Source organism: Cervus elaphus, chromosome 16 (genome assembly GCF_910594005.1).
Source record: "Cervus elaphus chromosome 16, mCerEla1.1, whole genome shotgun sequence".
Classification (NCBI taxonomy): domain Eukaryota; kingdom Metazoa; phylum Chordata; class Mammalia; order Artiodactyla; family Cervidae; genus Cervus; species Cervus elaphus.
Window position 1 is genome coordinate 45068077 of NC_057830.1, and position 18721 is coordinate 45086797.

Consider the following 18721-nt stretch of genomic DNA (forward strand, 5'->3'; position numbering starts at 1 on the left):
GGGAGAGCCTCAGAGAATACTTTCCACTCATCTCACAGTTTTATCAATTCTACTCTACATGTTATCTGCCACTCATCATGGCACTCTGCTGCCTTGCGCATGCTGCTCTCTGCCTGCAGTGGCTTCTTCCTCCTCCTTGTCCCAGCAAGCTTGACCCCATCGACCTCCAGCAAACCTCAGCCAGCAGCCACACCACCAAACTTCTACCTTTCTGCACACTTACACCTCTGTTTCACCACCCGTTACATGGTCTCAACTGCTTGCCTGGTTTCCCCCTCCTAAGTAAGCAAGCAAGCTCCTCTAGGTGACAGATTCTTACTGCTCCTCCTCCAGCTGCTGAGAACAGAATCTGGGACAAATTAGGAATCAAGAAGCATTTGACCAATTATTTAAGATCGATTACAACTGGAAGGTAAATCATGCTAATGATACACATTCAAACTATCTGCAGTGGTGCTGGGTAGGTGACAAAGAGCTTTGTCAGACCCTCTAGAGAATGAGCTATCTTTAAAACATTTTAGAAGTATCCATTTATTTGTGAAGAGCCCAAAACACAGCCATAGTCAAATACTAAAACAGCCTGAACTACGTGAGGACAATTCTCTTCCTTTAAGTAAAGGCCAATAATCAAATAAATCCCAGTCACTGTCAGTAGCTCTGAGTAATAGCATTCTTTAATACCACAGAACACAAGCAGTTTTAACACTTGGTTTTCTTGGTTTTTGTTTACTAATTCAGATGAGCCTTCCTTCCTTCTATTAAAATAGTTTTCACCACGCTGTCACACTCTATCCGTGTCCTCCACAAACGCATCAAAGGTGAAACAAGGAGAAAGTCTAGTCAATGTTTTTTTAAAATACAGAGCATTTAAATAAACATTGCCAGTAGCCAATAATAAGAACTATCCAAATGGGTGTATAAGCCACCGTTTTGCTTGTTTCAGGTATTTTATGGCAAGGCCACTTACTCCTTATTAACAAAAAGTTCTACACATAACATACCTGAAATGCACCACTATTTGGAAGAATTTCTCCTTCAAGCTAGAAATGATTTCAACTGAAACTCATATATTCCTTAAGCCATCTGGTTAATGTGTAATTTTAGAATCTCAAAAGAGACACAGCATGAAAACTGTTCATTCAAATAGTTATATTCTAAATGAAGTTATCTTTTAAAAGGTCACCACTATTAAGAGTATGACACATTACACACAGTAAAAGTCAGTTCTGACTATAAAATCTACCTATGAGGGGAATAAAAATAGTAAGAAAATGCACCAAAACATAGACTAGTTTGTAGAGCTCTGGCTTTGGGTAACATTTATCCCGTTTTTCTCTATTAAAACTTTTTCTTCATTATGAATTATATCTGTTTATCTTTGGAAATATTAGTGCTGAAACTTTTAAGAAGTTTAATCAGACGTAGCCCTACAGACTATGGGTGCTCATTTAGTCTATCAGTAACCTACAGACTACTGGCTAGATCCTACCAAAGAAATAGTGAACACTTCTCCAGGCCTACTCCTGAAGCGATTCAAACTTCTGGCATCTATTATTCACTAAAGGATGGCAGAATTAAAGCCCCAGAGCAAAGCCTGGATGTATTAGCTGCCAACAGGTTACTTTCCCCTCATCTCACTTTAAAATTTAAGGTAACTGTCCTTTATGATTAAAGCCTTATCATCACTGGCTCAAAACCTCAATAAACTACACTGACAAAGATTAATGATATAAAATGCAAATACAAAAATCAAACAGCAGAACCCACTCACTGATAGTTTAATGTTCAATGAAGAAGAGTATTTACCTTCATTCAGAGCTAAGGACAGAACAGGTGGACTTCTACAATCTTTACAAGAAGGGAAAAGGCTTACTTAGTAGACTTCAGGTTTAATGGCAAAGACTAGAAAATCACCATACTGGAAGAGTAATAAGTAACAACCCCCCCCAAAACTTATCATTAAAAGTCAAGCACCTTTTGAAATTCTGCCTCCACCCAAGTGAAATCTTCCCATCCTGCCTACTGCCTCTGAGTTTAACCCATCAAAAAAATTAAGCTGAAATTCACTTTTTTCTTCCCCTTTCCACAAGCTTTAGATGTGTTTATTAATAATTATTAAGACTTTAACTTAAAATTTTGTAATATTCTATGCATTAGCCTGGGGCTTCCCTGGTGGCTCAGTGGGTGAAGAATCCACCTGCCAATGCAGGAGACGCAGGTTTGATCCCTCAATCAGGAAGATCCCCTGAAGAAGGAAATAGCAACCCACTCCAGTATTCTTGCCTGGAAAAGTCCATGAACAGGGGAGCCTGGTGGGATACAGTCCCTGGGGTTGCAGAAGAGTCATGTCTGACTTAGCAACAATAACAAGAAGTGCATGAGTGTAAACTACTCCATCCACATTACTGCACGTTAATGGCCAATGTGGCAGGATGAGTAGTCTGAACAGGATTCTTATCAAGGCCTTAGTAGAAATGTGCAGTATTCTAATTGTAGGTATAATAGAAAGCATTGTCTGAATCAGTATCATTAACTATACTGAATCAAAACTTTTAAACTCAGAATTTACATTCAAAGTATAAATCCAACTTTGAGTGGACCAACCACAAATCTACTTCTTTTCCCACCTTCTTTCAGAGATATCATCTCATTAGAATTAAAAGTATTTTTTTAAAAAAGCTATACCCAAGACAGGATAAACTGCAGATGATTTTTGATGGTTGAAAGATGAAAAAATGAGATAAAGGAGTAGTAACTGACATGGCATAACAGAGGAAGCACACCCTTGGAACTACAGAGTGACTGGGCCAGGAACAACAAAACCAATCTGGCTTACAGAACCCAAGGCAGGTTCAAAATTCAGAGACGTGGTCGCCAAATCCGTGCAGTGAGGTCTATCAGTTAGCAAAGTGGTGCTTCCAATTACATCTTAACATACAGCAAAGGACCATCACATGTTTGAGGGAAACCTCCAAGAAGTCACAGATCAAAGCAGGGAGAAGGAACTGATGGGAATGATAAAAATCCAGGAGCAAATAAAAACACACAAAAAAATCTTCAACATCTACAGAAAGATGAGAAATTGTGTCAGTGAAAAAAAGAATGAAAGGATGGAAGAGAACTCTAAAAAATAAGGTAGACAAAACAATATATTCAATAGAAGGATTAGAGCAGAGTCAAGGAAACCTCCATGAAGTAGGACAAGAAGACAAAATGGAAAACAGAAAGGGAAAAAAATCTGTGCAGAAATATTGCTCTAAAATTTTCAACATCTAACAGGAATCCAAAAGAAAAAAATAGAAAATACCAAAGCAGCACACAAAAAAATTCACTAGAAGAAAAGATGTTCTGCATGTTTAAATGCCCCAGTAGCGTGACAAGGTCTATACCAAACCATGTTATGAAATTTCAAAACCCCACAAAGACAGAGGGTACTACAAGGTTCCACAGGAGGAAGGAAGGAGAAAAGACTAACTTGGTAATATACAATGTAGCAAATTCAATAGATTTAAGAGCAACACTGTAAATGAGAAGACAAGAGGGAAATGTCTCTAAAACTGCAAAAATTAGTTTCGACCTAGAATTCTACACTTTATCAAATAGAAGGAGTTTCACAGAGGCTAGGTCTTTATAAAATTTTTGCTCATGTGCCTTTTTCCAGGAAAATGTGCTCCAGTAAAACAAGACAGAGGGAAACCGAATCTAGGACATAGGCGATCCAACACGAGAGAGCAGTGATGTGAGATCCCAGGTGACTTCACACAGATATCCCACGAAAACAGGCACAGAGCTAGTCCAGGAATCATTAGTATGTAGGGGGTAGGAAGACAAAAGGTTGGCGAAGAGTGTCTCCAAGAAGAAATGGAACAGATGTGGTTTTGTGGATGGTAAATATTTTTGATAGGCATGTGACAAATGTTACAACATTTGGGGGAAAAAATAGCTGTTAGAAAACAGGCAAGTGAATATAGTCAGGAAATTAATTCCACAGAAAAAAAATGAAGAATGTGAAAATAGGGAGACTGGCCAGGGAGCTACTCAACTATGTTGGGCTGTGTGAGATCATGTTTGCTCGAAAAAGCAGAACTGGATTATCCTGAGAAGTGTAGAAGTGCTCAGATTTCATTAATATTGAAGAAAAAGAATGAAAGGTGTATAAGGAGGTGGCACAGAGAACTATATGGCTCAGCAATGAACAATACTTGCTTAGTCATAATAAAGTAAACAGTGATTCCGATTTAACAAAAACTGATGCATGTAAAGGGACCAGAAGGAGGGAAATAAAATCACGGTGGACGAGGAGGTTAAGCTTTCACCTGTTGTGCCAAGAAGTCAATAGACGGTGCTAAAAATTAAATTACCTATTACACTTTTATTACTTTGGTTAAAAACTAAGATAAAAAATTTAAGGCAAAAGAATTTAAGGTAGATCTTTATGCTATAACCATATTATTGAAATTTGACTTAAATGTCAGGACCCTTAAAAAGAAAAAGGGTACTACTAAGTCAAAAACCTTTCTGAATATACTTGATAATTAGGAACTAGAGATTCAGAAATTTTATAAATAAGAGGTTAATGCTAACAGTATTGGATCCATCATACTTTTCAGGAATCATGGCAGACATGCTTTTAATTAATCAAACTATTGATTTCTTAACTTTTCAACTATTTACTTACATGGTTTAAATGGTTGCTCTTCCTCTTTTCTCGCACTAAGAATACAAAAAAAGTAACTGATGAATTCTGATAAAACTACCATAGAGAAATAAGTCACTAATTATCTGATGGATTACCAATATACACAATGATTTAAAATTTCATTCTGTTTTTTAAAATAATTTCCAACAAAATATATAATTTAAACCACCCAGCAAAATGAATCCTATAAATAATATCTAAAAACTTAGTTTTACTATTTGACTAATACTAACAGATACTCTGTATTAGGTACAAATCAAAGACTCTCCATTTACAAAAGAAAAGGACAAAGCAAATGAGGCCAGGTGAGATATTTAGCTAATAAAAAAATTTACCAGCTGCACAGTATGTAGTATTTTCTAGTTCTACATGTACTTTAGGCACCAGGATTAACAGACGACAACTCCAAGTTCCAGTTTCTGGTCCAGCACCCGTGTCTCTGGAAGCATCCTGAACCCCTTATTGGCCACCTACTCAAACACCCAACTTAAAAAATACAGGTTCTTTACACACTGGAAAGTAATCTATAAATTTTAACATACGTGCTGACCTCACTGAACATACATCGACAGCACACAGAACTGTTTTGCTCCAACAAAGGCCAGAAGAATATAAGCTCAAAGAGGGTCTTAGGCCATACACTTTCCCATGGCATCACAAGCACAAATTCCTTTAGACTGAGGAGAGACAGGGGCATGGGAGAGTGTTTCTTTTCCTCTCTCCACCGTCTCTCTACAGTGTGAGCAGCTCAGGAGTCTGGAAAAGACTGAGAAATACAGTAATCCTAACTAAAAATAATTGCCTCAAGGCAAAGTACACACACTTTAAGAAAATGCAAACTAGAAACCCCAGGAGCTCCCAGGTTGGAGAACATGTGGTACACTCTGGGCCCTGCCCCCATGCCTGGCCCTCTTCCGTCTGGCTGTTCCTGAGATAGACCCTTTGATAAAAACCAGTAATCTAATGAAAATAAAAGAGGAAAAGAACCCTCTATTTTTTTACTGTGCTGCATTACTTCAAATGTTATAGAACGTTCACTTCTGGTATTCCTGCTCTCATAAACAACCGAAAAACCTGATCATATATGGCTTTTTAGCAAATAAACTAGGATTTAACATATATTAAGGAAGACAAGCAGGCAAGACAAGCAGGAGTGCAAAAACTTCTGATTCTCATCTTAAAACAAGCAGGACACTGGAAATTTACACAAGGTTTCCCACACTGAGGATGACCTTCTGGAAAATCCCATATGGCAGGCACATTGGTCTGATTACCCTGACCCAGCACTACATCAGGATGAAAGAACTTTGAAGAGCTAAAAGTTCTTATAAGAACTTTTAAAAGAACTTAAAAATTCACATGAATCTGGATGTGAGAGAGGTTCACCCGGTTGAGCACTGTGCAAAATGGTGCCGAAATCACAAGCCTCGACTCCCATACATAACAACTGATTATGAAGACCTAACTGTGACCTAAACCGTGTCATTCATCTTTAACTCATGTGCTCTTGGAGCGAAAGGAAAAGGACAAAGTAGCATGGAAAAACAGACCACAACTAAATCATGTGGCAAGCTGACTGCTGATAAAGAAATAGCAGAGTGTATAAACAGATGGTCTGGGTGTTTTTCCTCATTAAAACAGTGACACCTAAATGAAAAATGTATCATCACATATTAAAATAAAACATCACATATTAAAATATTATCACATATGAAAAAAAAATATTTAAACCATTCTAAGTGCTTTTCTGTATCTTCCTATAATACACAAAACAAAAACAGTTTTCAATCTTTTTCTCAGGGGGGGAAAACACTGTCTTACCGTCCGTTACAGATTTGCTCCGGAAAATTGTGCTTGCCCTTGGGTGGTCAGAAGGGTTTGATTCCAAAGCTAAGTCTGCACAGGAAAAAGAAAAAGGTGTGACAATTTAGTTGAGTAGAAAAAGACATGACTTTTAAAACAGCTACACGCTGATTTTAATCAAGTTTAATAGTCTTAAGAAGAGCGTTTAGTAATGACAAGAAGGAAACTGTAGTAAAGGCAACAATACAAAAATTCTATTGGGAAACAGAAAAATTGTAGAAATTCTCCATATATGTGGAATAAAACCAGGGCTATGTCTTAGGCCTTTTTTTTTTTAACTTGCACCTAATCTATGCCACTTTTAGGCAAATCATGTATGTGATTCCCCTCCTACGTATTGATTAAAAATTCAGTCACCTCTCTTTAAGCTGATATTACTAGCACATTTCAGGAAGTCTCAAGAAGCAAGTTATGCTGTAGTCAATTACTATCAGATACCAGATCAATCAAATATGCTATAACCAAATGAGCTGCTTTTGGCAAACGTTCTTCAGACAATCTAATGGCTAATTCCAACTACACTCAACAAACCAACTCATTTAGTTGGCTGCTGTTTATCTAGGGGCTATTCATCATGGCAGATTTAAGAGGATTACATAAGAGTTCAATGTTCTGATCCATAGGAACACTTCCAGGATAGTGAGTTTTAACTTTGCCCTCTATTTCCAAAGCTAAACTCTCACTTCTTCCTTTCATGCTGCATGATTAATAGAGGGCTTCAGTAACAGTACTTCCTGGAGCACATCAAAGGGCTGCTTGAAAAAAATTTTGCCCATACCTACATAAGAAAGGTGGGTCTGCTGGCAGTTCAGCTTGCACGAAGGTGCGACAGCCTTCTATTTAGGCAGAAATATCAAGCAAGCACAAGCTGCCATGCTGGAGAGTAAGGTTGTTGTTTAAAACAAACGTAAAAGCCCTATGGGCAGTTACTTAGTGAAGTCCACCTCAAACCAATTAAACAATCTTTTAAGAAACTGGACCAAGATTTTTAAAGAGCAACAGTTAAGGCAGCATTTCCCAAACCACATAATAATTGGCCTATTTTTAAAGGGGACTTTGGTGGTCAACGTGATTTACACATTATCGCTGAGAATCAAAAGAATATATACATTGATATATTAAAAACTAACCATGTGTTCCCCATCCCGTATGGCAAAAACTACTACAATATTGTAAAGTAATTAGCCTCCAACTAATCAAAATAAATGAAAAAATAAATAAATAAAAACTAACCAGTCCCATAGTGAATTCTGTCTGACCCAGCATTTCACAAATGTTATCTACCTAGAAGCCTTTTCTTCCCCAAAGAAAGAATTTTGCATGAACAGTAATTTGGGACTTCCTGGTTTAATGGGAATTTAATTGTTACTGCCAGCACTAGAAATTTACATAGCTAAACCGACTGCTTTGTTCTTCGTGAAAATTCCTTCACTGCATTTGGAGTTTATTAAGCTGTTTTTGGAGAAAATATTCTACTCAACAGTTTTATGTAAAAGACCCATAAAATTATTTTAAAGTTTTTTCCCCCCTACAGATTTGAAAAGTGGGACACTGGGAAAATAAATTCTTTCAGTTATACACAAAGTTGACAGGCACAGACTTTCGACCTAAGGCTTCTGAAAGGATTCATGACTACTTACCTGTACCAGAAAGTAAACAGACTACACTGGAATCTAAAAAATAAGCAGAAATGCTTGCAAAGTAGCCATATGGAATGGTAAAATTTAACAAGAGTCAATGGAAGTCCAGGAAAAATAAGTGTCGGGATCAAAGAGAAGCAAGCTTTAACATATACACACACACACACCCCAAACCGGGGTGTGTTACAGGTATGCTATGATGTGCTACTACGGATCTCTATACAGAAAGCAAGAAGGCTGGGATAAAAGAAATGACAACATGCAGGAAAACAGTAAACTTGCCCAAGTGATCAGAAAAGAGCTGGCACTCCCCCTACCCTACCCTAGAGGTTTCAAGGGTGGGCACATGACCCAGAACTGACTGACAGATCACAGCTTTCCTGGAACTTCCCAAGAAGCAGAAGAAGGCAGAGCGGTGCCCTAGGACCCTTAGCTAGTCTGGGGCTGCTGGACACTCCTCTTGCCATCATGAGGGGAAAGGCTTTTCAGGAGAGATCAATAGAGGACAGCAGAACTGAGATAGGCTGTGAGGTCATTGAACTCCCGGGTCAAGTACTGCTTAATTTACTCATTCAACTCCAGTTATATAAAAGTCAATATATATATTTTTTAATTTAAGCTATTCTGAGACATTTTCTCAAACTTGCAACTGAAAGAGACCTGGTTAACCAGCAGTACTGATGATCACAATGAAGGTGGGGAAAGGTAAAAGTCACTTGCTCATTCCTTTAACAAATGTCATGAACAAAAATTTGCATGAGCCAAAATGACCCTATTTAAAAATTAACCCACAGACTTACAACCCTTACTTTTAGTTGTTTTCCTTATACATTAGAAAAAGCTCTAATTAGTGTATAATTTATGTCTTCTTGTTACTAACAACCCTTCTACATCTCACTGTTGCATATTTACTATTTAATGAATACACAACAGCCCATCAAGCGTTATTCCTGTGCTGGACTTAGCCAATCCCCTATTGCTGGGGTTTAGGTACTTACAACGTTCTATTCTTTGATGAGGAAACTTTTCATCTATTGTTATACAGCTTTTTAAATAAATAATGGATTTATCTCCTTAGCAAAGATCTTCAAAAGTGGGATGTCTAAGCCAAAAGGTGAGATCATTTTCATGGCTCAAGGTACAGTGCTAAACTGCTTCCTGAAGAAGGTGGGGCCACATTAATGTATAATATTACTAATCATGACAGTTTTAGTTCCGACCCCTGCTCTGTACAGTTGAGAGGCGGGGGGCAAGTCGTACTAATATAAATAAGGAACAGCACTGTAGATCTAATCTGTATTTCTTTCGATTACACAGATTTTACTACTCCCATAATTATCAGCATCATTTCCACTTTGGTGAGCTGCCTATCATTCATACATACTAAACATACCAGGGCCTTACTGCTGTCAATTTGCATGAGGTTTTCAGAAAATATTAATCTTCTGTTTACAGCCTATATAACAATTTTCTATACAACTTGCACTTTTTGCCAGTGAAAACTACATCACTATTTTATAATACACTTGACAGGTAAGCCATTAGACAGTAAACTCATACATACACACAATATTTCTGCACACTCCATTAACTGTTTCGCCAAGAGTCTAAGGAGACGATGAAAAAAATCTACCGTACTCTTCACTGTCACAAAGGTAAGACTGTCAACTCTGCAGCAAAGCATTACCACCCACACGTCCCCTCATCCCCTCTCCCACAAGCACACACAGTAATGTTAGAGGTATTTTGAGAAATTACTGTGCATTTTATATGTGAATTCTTCCTAAAATTACTTCTCTAGCAATCTTTAAGAATGTTTTAACCTAGGAGAAATATTCTTGAGCTTAGGATTAGGGGTTATCATTAAAGTTATATTTTAAGACCCATCACTTTTATATTACCAATTTAAATTGCAACTTATTTGACAGCATGATAGACTTATGTGGAAAAAGGATGACTAAAAAAATTTAAGTTCGGGTCTTAATATAAACACTCCCAGGAGGAAACCTGTAAAATACCAGGTCACTGAACATTACTTTTCCTCCAACCTAACATTCTATCAATCATGAGATCCATCTCAATTGCAGATGTTAAAAATATGAAAATAAAGGCAACTTAGGACAAACAAGATGCATTACTGAAGCCTAAAAGTGTTAAAATTATGCTGTCAAACTGTCAATAAATGATTTTTCCCTGTCAAAATATCAGAGAGAGGGTAGTGACCAAGAAATCATCTGACAGGAGGAGACTAATGCCAACATGCTGACTTCAGTTCAGTTCAGTTCAGTCGAGTCCGACTCTTTGCGACCCCATGAATCGCAGCATGCCAGGCCTCCCTGTCCATCACCAACTCCCGGAGTCCACCCAAACCCATGTCCACTGTGCCGGTGATTCCATCCAACCATCTCATCCTCTGTCGTCCCCTTCTCTGCCTGCCCTCAATCTTTCCCAGCATCAGGGTCTTTTCAAATGAGTCAGCTCTCTGTATCAGGTGGCCAGAGTATTGGAGTTTCACCTTCAACATCAGTCCTTCCAATGAACACCCAGGACTCATCTCCTTTAGGATGGACTGGTTGGATCTCCTTGCAGTTCAAGGGACTCTCAGGAGTCTTCTCCAACACCACAGTTCAAAAGCATCAATTCTTTGCCACTCAGCTTTCTGTATAGTCCAACTCTCACATCCATACATGACCACTGAAAAATCATGGCCTTGACTAGATGGACCTTTGTTGGCAAAGTAATGTCCCTGCTTTTTAGTATGCTGTCTAGGTTGGTCATAACTTTTCTTCTAAGGAGCAAGCGTCTTTTAATTTCATGGCTGCAATCACCATCCACAGTGATTTTGGAGCCCAGAAAAATAAAGTCAGCCACTGTTTCCACATCTATTTGCCATGAAGTGATGGGACTGTATGCAATGATCTTAGTTTTCTGAATGTTGAGCTTTAAGCCAACTTTTTCACTCTCCTCTTTCACTTTACCTTCATCAAGAGGCTCTTTAGTTCTTCTTCACTTAATATATTGCAATTAAACAGGACTGTCAGCACTTTCTGGGCCAACTTCTGGGCTCCAGTTTACTTAAAGGTTTACTCCATTTACTGAACTGCCCTATCACCCCTAGTAGTACAGTATATTAGTTTTATGGCTAATACTACATTTCATGTCTTACAGTCATCTGGTGATTTCATCTGAGTCCACACTTTACACCCTAGCCAAGCGGTTCTTGCCAGCAGATGCTGACCTGGGCTGTCTCACCGGAGGGCACAAGCATGCTCCTGCAACCCCCTCAACTGACCTGCTTCCCCAGTTTCTGACCAACCTGGCTTCCAAACTGCTTCTCAACTTGCCTCTAACTTGGTTCTCAGTCCTGCCTTACCTTAATCCTCAATCAAATGCTGTAATGATAATGACCAAGAGATGATATACAGGTAAGTATACCTGGCTTTATGTATTTCTAAAGAGTACTTAGCTCGGGCTTCTTGGACTTTTAAGAACCTTTCTGGGTTGCAAGCTACGGTGATTTCATTTCACATCATACAATGTTACTGTTTTAACTCAAGTTTTATTGCTTTAATACCCTAAAAATAAACAATTTTTCTAAAAGGGGCGAGAAAAAAGGTAGTATTTCAAAGCAGAGCACAAAATGACATCAATAAATTTTATCCCTATATGTCATGTATATGGAATTTAGTCCTGATCTATCAAGGTTTTAAAAATGAGTAAAACCTTGGACAATTCTATACCTCAGAGAAGAATCCCTACACTGCCTAACTCAGAACATGATAAGAATCAAATGAAATTCAAGAGCAATCCATACACTATAGCTTCACTGAGTTACACAAGCCCCTTCACCATGACAAGGCTGCAATCCATGAGGGGATATACTATATAAAGCATAATAAATGACACATCACAGCTTTCACAAATTAACTCAAAAGCCAAAAGTGAACATTTAGCATTTCATAGGAAAATTGATGTCCACTTATCACCCTCAGCCAAATAACATCTTAAATAAATAGTGCTTTGTTGTTGTTCAGTCACTAAGTTGTGTCTGACTTTGCAACTCCATGGACTGCAGCACGCCAGGCTGCCCAACCTACACGATTCTGTTTGTGCAAACTCATGTCATTGAGTCAGGCCACCCACTAAAGGAAAGAGGATAAGAGTACCCAAGGGCAAGCATTTCTCCTAGTGTTCTTCCTTTTTCTTCTTTAATAAGCAAATACATATCATTTCTCCTGCTTCTGTCCTGGAGATTGGTGTATATTTTCTCCCCATTTTTCTTCAGGTTAACATCCCCTGCAGATGAAGTCATTAACAGTGGAGAGAGCTCCTTCACAGCTCCCTAATTCTTCAGTGTCTGGATGTGCTAGTTTACCAGTCCCTTACTGGACATCTGAATTATTTCCAGTGTTTTGCTACTGAAGATAATGCAACATATGCAGCCTATACCTTCAGAATAAATTCCTTTAGTAGGATCTCTGGATTAAGTGAGACTGTGCAAACTTCCCCTTCAAGGGTTGACCAATTTCCCATTTTTACCAGCAATATATGAATGTAACTTTCCTCAGTATCACCAAAGAATGCAGTGCCAAGTTTCTGAATTTTCTCCCAACACAAGCTACAGTGGTTGTATTTTCATTTCTCTTATGTGTGAGGATATGCTTAAAAGCCATCTGCATTTCTTTTTCTGTGACTTATCCCATTCATATTGCTGTTAGCCTACTTTTAGATTCACCCAGTTTCTTCAAGTCAGCCTATTTCAGGCCCTTATTAATGTTGCTTTTTTGTTCAAACCACTGTTGGCTCTCCGCTGAGTGACTACACCAGCCTCCTAGCTTGTCTCCCTGCTTCATTCTACCCCTGCCCACGTTAGAGTAGCTCATCTGATCTCCCTCCCCTCTCCCCACGTCTCCTTCCCCTTCTTTAAGAATTATCACCATTCCCTTGCATATAACCTTTCAATGGTTTCCCATTACAATTAGACTAAAATCCGTATTTTTTCTTATCAGGGTCTACTAGACACAAGGCCTTAACCCCCTGATATTCCTCCTGGCATTCTTTCACTCAGCTGCAGCCACCCTCTTTCTGTCCTCTGCCTACACCGAGCATATTTCCTTCTGAGGCCCTCACACGGCTCCCCCTCACTCCTAGGATGCTCACTGTCACTTAAGGAGACCACCCCCAGTAACACTGCCCCCTCCCCAGTCCATGACCATCCTTTTCTTTCTTCTCAGTGTCTTGCTACTTGACATTATTCCTGTGTCAACAGACCCCAGGGACCTCTAGGAAGTAAAGACCAGAGTTAGGGTTTGGGTTTTGTCAGTATAACCTCTGTTTGTCCTGCCCCTAAATGGTGCCCAATAATCATCCATGTCAGTGTACCCCAAATCATTTATGCTTCTCCCAATTTTCCTTCATCATCTAAGATTTCTTCTAATGCTGTCCTTTGATGGGTCTGTCACCCAAGACCAGCATTAATTTCAGATCTCTTCGAGTGGTAGTTTAGTTACTCAGACTCAAAGACACCGACAGGTTACCAAGACCCACAAAAACCTGAGAGGAAATCTACTGTTCAGTGAAAAATCAATGGTAACTTTAATTTGGGGAAAGAACACTTAATGTTAAAATACCTTAACTACAAAATGACTCACCCTATGAATTTAATTAAGTCGAAAGACAAAGCCACAAGACCAGAATTCTACAGGGAAGTACGATACATCACTTTTTATGTCTGTGCCCAGATTAAAGCAATATGATGAGATTATAAAAGACAACCATAAAGGGTGGGTAAATGAATGATGCTCCAACCATTAAACAGGTGGTAAAAAGCAGACTGCACAGCTACATGCAGCTGCGTGGAAATACATCCTGGAGCACGCTTCAGGTGTCAGCACGGTTCCAGGAGCTTCCCGTCTTCACTTTACAATAGAAAGTTACAACGTGGCACACAAAGAACAATCTCATACAATAAACACAACATTCTGTTTATTCGTATACAAAAGGTTCAGGAAGAACCAACACCAAAATATTAATGAAAATTCTGGATATTCTGAGTATGAGTGAATGACTTTTTAGTATTTTGCAAATCTTTTACCTCAAATGTTTACTGTTATCAAAAAAGTAAAAAAAAAAAAGTGTTTATAATAGCTACTGAAAGGAAGAAAAACCTGTTGCTCAGAGGTTTTCCCCCATTACGTTGTCAATTCCTTCCCTACCCACTCCTTGGAGGATGGAAGGAAGGAATCACTTGAGAGAGCAGCTTGCACCAGAGAAGGAGCAAAGTTCCTAAGAGGAGAACATAAAGGCTGTTTGAAAAGCTGATGCATAATAATAAAATCAGATAATAGGACCTTAGCATCTCATTTTCTATTATTGACACTAACATCAGTTAAGTTAGATACACTGTTAAAGGCAAGATAGCGACAAAATTCTTTTGAGTCTATCTGATATTTATACTAGGTTCTTAGGAGTTAACGGAAACAGCTTGAAGAAATCATGTCCTTCTCAAAGGTTTCTGAAGAAAAAAACACAGCATCATTTATGTTTGGTTTTGTCTAAGTAACCAAATAATTCTTCATTGCAGAAAAGCCAAAATGTTTTATATCAATGCAGGTATTTCTCAGTTTCCAGGGAAACTGATATAAAATTGTCTGAAATAAAAACATTAAGAGCAAACTTCCAATGTGCTTGCACTTTACATTCGTGTTCTGACCTCGTATCTATGGAAACTTAATAATAGGCAAATGCTGAAATTGAGGTTTCTCTCATCACTTTATCGAATGCCAAAAAAGAGAGACAAATTTAAGTAAAATTTTCACAATCATGTCAAACATAAAAAGGTAAATTCTGTGCTCATGAACTCTCTTTTTCTAGTTCCCGACTCAGCACTCCCCCTTACTAAATGCTTCGTACCTTACCTGCCCGCTTACCGGTTTCTCCTAACGTCCCTCTGTCCAGGGCATTCTAGGCTTCAGTTCGAGTCAGCAGAACAAACTCTTTAAAATATACCAACATGTTTACCTGACTGGTAAATTGAGGCTATTTCACGATTTCTTTTATTCCTATCCATTGTAAGAAATGTACAGACACAGAATGGAGAGATATGTGTTGCTTCTGAGTTGTGAACAATAAACTCAAATGGAAATAACCAAACTGAAGTTGAGTTAGCCCTATCTTATGGATAAATTATAAAATAAAAAGTGCATTCCAAACTTTTTTTAAGCACCCAACAACTGAATTTGGTGTATCTACCATTCTCAAGTCTGTCTCTTCTGTTCAGTAGCTATGTTACACAGTTATTTCAGAGCTCTAAGTCTTGGCTTCTTCATTGGCATCACAGGGAGAATATTCACAGGCCTTATTTATAGATGGAAGGGTCAGGTGAAATACACCCGAAAATACGTTGTAAATCGTAAAAGAATCATACAGAAGTCCAACTTTGGTCTCCCTACACTAGCCTACTACTGTTTTTTAAAATCACTTAGAGGCTTACCTTATAGCAACAAGCTGAGCAGTTTTCACAGGTATGCACAAGCTTTGTTGTTAAAGCTACAATTAATTTACATAATTTGTTCTTTCACAGTATCTCACTATTCTGAAAAGGGAGTCCTTTCCACTTACAAAGCCATGTCCATCATATGGGTGAGTTCACAGGCTTACCTATTCGAACTTTGAAAGAAATTAAGTAAACCCAAATAAAATTTAAATAGAAGAGCTATAAGACATTTCCTCTATGAAATAAAGAAATACTCTCTGGCATTTAAATGAAACAAGTGGGCCAGTGGGGCTTTAACATCTTCACGGCACAATGTTTTCTACTTTAAAGAACACAGTCTTGATTAATGAGCCACAGTGTCATCCAGAATCTTTTTTTTTAAAACCTAGAGCCGTCCAGTTTCAAAATTCTAGAGGAAAAAAAAAAATCAAACATTTCCTCTCCTCTCTCTCCTCTTCTCCATGACAACCCACCCCCACCCCCAGCCACTTCGTCTTCAGAATTTTACCGAACATTCTAAAAGTTGAACAGGATTCCACTGGCAGGAGGGGGTTGGAAGGAGAGGTAGCCATGGAGACAACTTTCCTGCAGGATCTGCCATCTTAACTGCCAAATCTTTGTATTACAAATTAAAGTCTGAATTTCTTTTTTCTCCTTTGAAACTTTTGACCAACAGTCTCAGGAACCACCCCCAATCCTCCCTTAGAAGAGGCAACATGCAAGTGAAGTTGGTTAAAGCTGGGGAGCTGAAGACATTTTTGTGTCAAAGTGGGAATCTTAATCAGAGCTCCGTGGGATCGTCTTTGGGTAAAAACAACAACAACAAAAAAACGATTCCCTGCAGCCGTTGCAGTAACGTTTCACACCGTTCAGTTATTTTAAGACCCCCTCTAACCTTTTCCTTTCTTATCGTTTTCAAATTATAGTTAGAATAAGGTCGCTTCAATCAGGACAACTCTAGACAGACTATTACTTAACGCCACACTAACTCTGTCGATATCAGTTTTGATTTTAAATAACAAACCCTAAAATCTGTCTTAATTGTCCCGAGTATCAACTATCCTAACGAGTGGAAGTGTATCTAGATCCTTACCTCGTTCCTTCTCTTAGGTACCATCTGAATAGGTAAGGATAGGAAGATGGGATGGATATCGCCGAAGTTGGGAGTATTTAAGTTTTCATTGAGAAAAGAGAGAATACATCAGAAAGTCTTTACAAAGTCCCACAAGATGTTAAATAGAATCACGAACAGGAGCCACAGACTTGAGGGTCTTGGGTCGGGTTGCGAAAAGGGAATGGGGAAGAATTGGGCGTTCGGGGAGAGAAGAGGGAGAAAGACGCGACGGAGAGAGAATAAGGGGTGGGGACGCCAGGCAGGGCCAGCCTCCGTCCTTGGTGCCCAGCCCCGAGGGAGCCAACTCCAGGCAGGAAGGAGCCCTAGGCGGCGGCTTCCTCCCGGGGGACCTGGGGGTCGGCGGAGGCCAGAGGTAAGCCCGAGAGCAGACGGCGCCGGCCCCGCGAGGGGCGAGGCGCGCCGGCCGCTTCCTTACCTTCGGGCATCTCCCGGTCGTGATGTGCTGCAGGTGGTGGCCTTCACCCGCTCGGAAATCCAACACGGTGGGTTCCACGGCAGCCGGCGCCGGTGCTACGGCCACCGGGTCTCCGGCCGCCGCCTCGGAGACCTCAAACTCGTAGTCTGGCTCCGCAGGCCCCGCGCGCCGGCCCAACTTGGGGCTGGCATTGGGGGACACGCAACAGGTCAGCGTGTTCCCCGTGGGGCGCCTCCGCTCGGCCCCGGACTCCGCCAAGCTCAGAGACCGCCCCCTCCCCCAACAATGGCGCGGCGGGCACCGGCAGACCCGGGCTATGCCGGGGCTGCGCCGCACATGTAGACGCGGCCTCGCCTGCCTTTCTCCTGTCCGCCCCGCCGCCGGGCCCGGGGCAGGGCTCCGGGCCCGGCTGCACCCCCGATGTCTCGCCGCCGCCGCCTCCCCGGAGTCAACTAGTCAGTGAAGGTGGCGACCAGCCGGGCTTATTTAAAAGGGGTGGGGACCCGACAAGCGCTGAGACGCTCAGCCACTGCCGGGAGACAGCGCGGTCGGAGCTCCTCCTCCTTCCTCCGCCGCCTCCCAACTGAAAGCCGCTCGCCAGGCTGGCCCTTGCCAACCGGAACGCGTCCTTCGGTCACCTGGTTACGACGGACCAATCACACACAGTTTCCTCCCCGCGCCCGCCTCAGAGAGCAGACACGTGACTCACAATGCCCCGCCCCCACCCCGCGACTGCCCCGCCCCTCGAGTGGCGCGCCCCGGACTCCTGTTTCCATTCCTCGTGCGGCACTCGGAGCTTTCCGTGTCCTTCGGGAAGCATTGCGGGAGTTTGTGAATCGAAGCTAGAGAGTCAGTGGACCCTATAGAAGGCTTGTTAGTCAAGAGTCAGTTCCGTTAAGCAACTCGGTTTCACCGGGTCTGACAGCTCATTTGATGCATTCCTCAACGAACTTAGTTACACCCGAATTGTTGACAGTTTTTTGTAACTAAATGCTCCTCTCAAATTGACTTCGAAAGAGTGTTAGTTTCCGCCTTCAGTTTAATCATAGCAACCCCCCGGGTCCTCAATAAAGAGCTGTGTCCGTGGCTTGAATGAGACTCGAGGACACGTCACCCCTCCGCTTCCTCCTCGGTAAATTAGGGGCTGAACGCCTCCCTCCCAACTCTGAAACGCTGGGATTCAGCAACTCGATTTTCTCGCTGTTTCTCTCTTCCACGCACGAGTCTCCAGGTTTCCCTACTTTCACCGGTCACATAAAGCATAAAGCACAATTTTCTCGTACAAAACTGAAGAGTCGCAAAGTGAAGTACCACGGTTTTGATTTAATGAAGGTGATGGTAAAGATATGTTCCCAAAAAAAAAAAAAAAATGTTCCCAAAGTCACAAGATTGCTCAGGGGTATGGCCAGGATTTGGTCTCCGATTGTTTGGATCCGCAAAGGCACCTTATTGTGATTATCAGAAAAGAAAGGTA

At 40.5% G+C, this 18721-nt stretch overlaps 1 protein-coding gene across 1 annotated transcript in view; it reads right to left on the reverse strand.

Moving 5' to 3' along the window:
* LOC122710120 (cyclin-Y-like protein 1) overlaps window positions 1–17420 on the reverse strand; it is a 34870-nt gene extending 17450 nt beyond the window's left edge. The window contains exons 1-3 of the mRNA XM_043927696.1: window positions 17248–17420; window positions 6521–6595; window positions 4679–4713 (exon numbers count right to left, since the gene is read on the reverse strand). Coding sequence (XP_043783631.1) covers window positions 4679–4713; window positions 6521–6595; window positions 17248–17257 — 120 coding nt within the window. The 5' untranslated portion in view covers window positions 17258–17420. The remainder of the gene's footprint in view (window positions 1–4678; window positions 4714–6520; window positions 6596–17247) is intronic.
* Between the last annotated feature and the right edge of the window lie 1301 nt (window positions 17421–18721).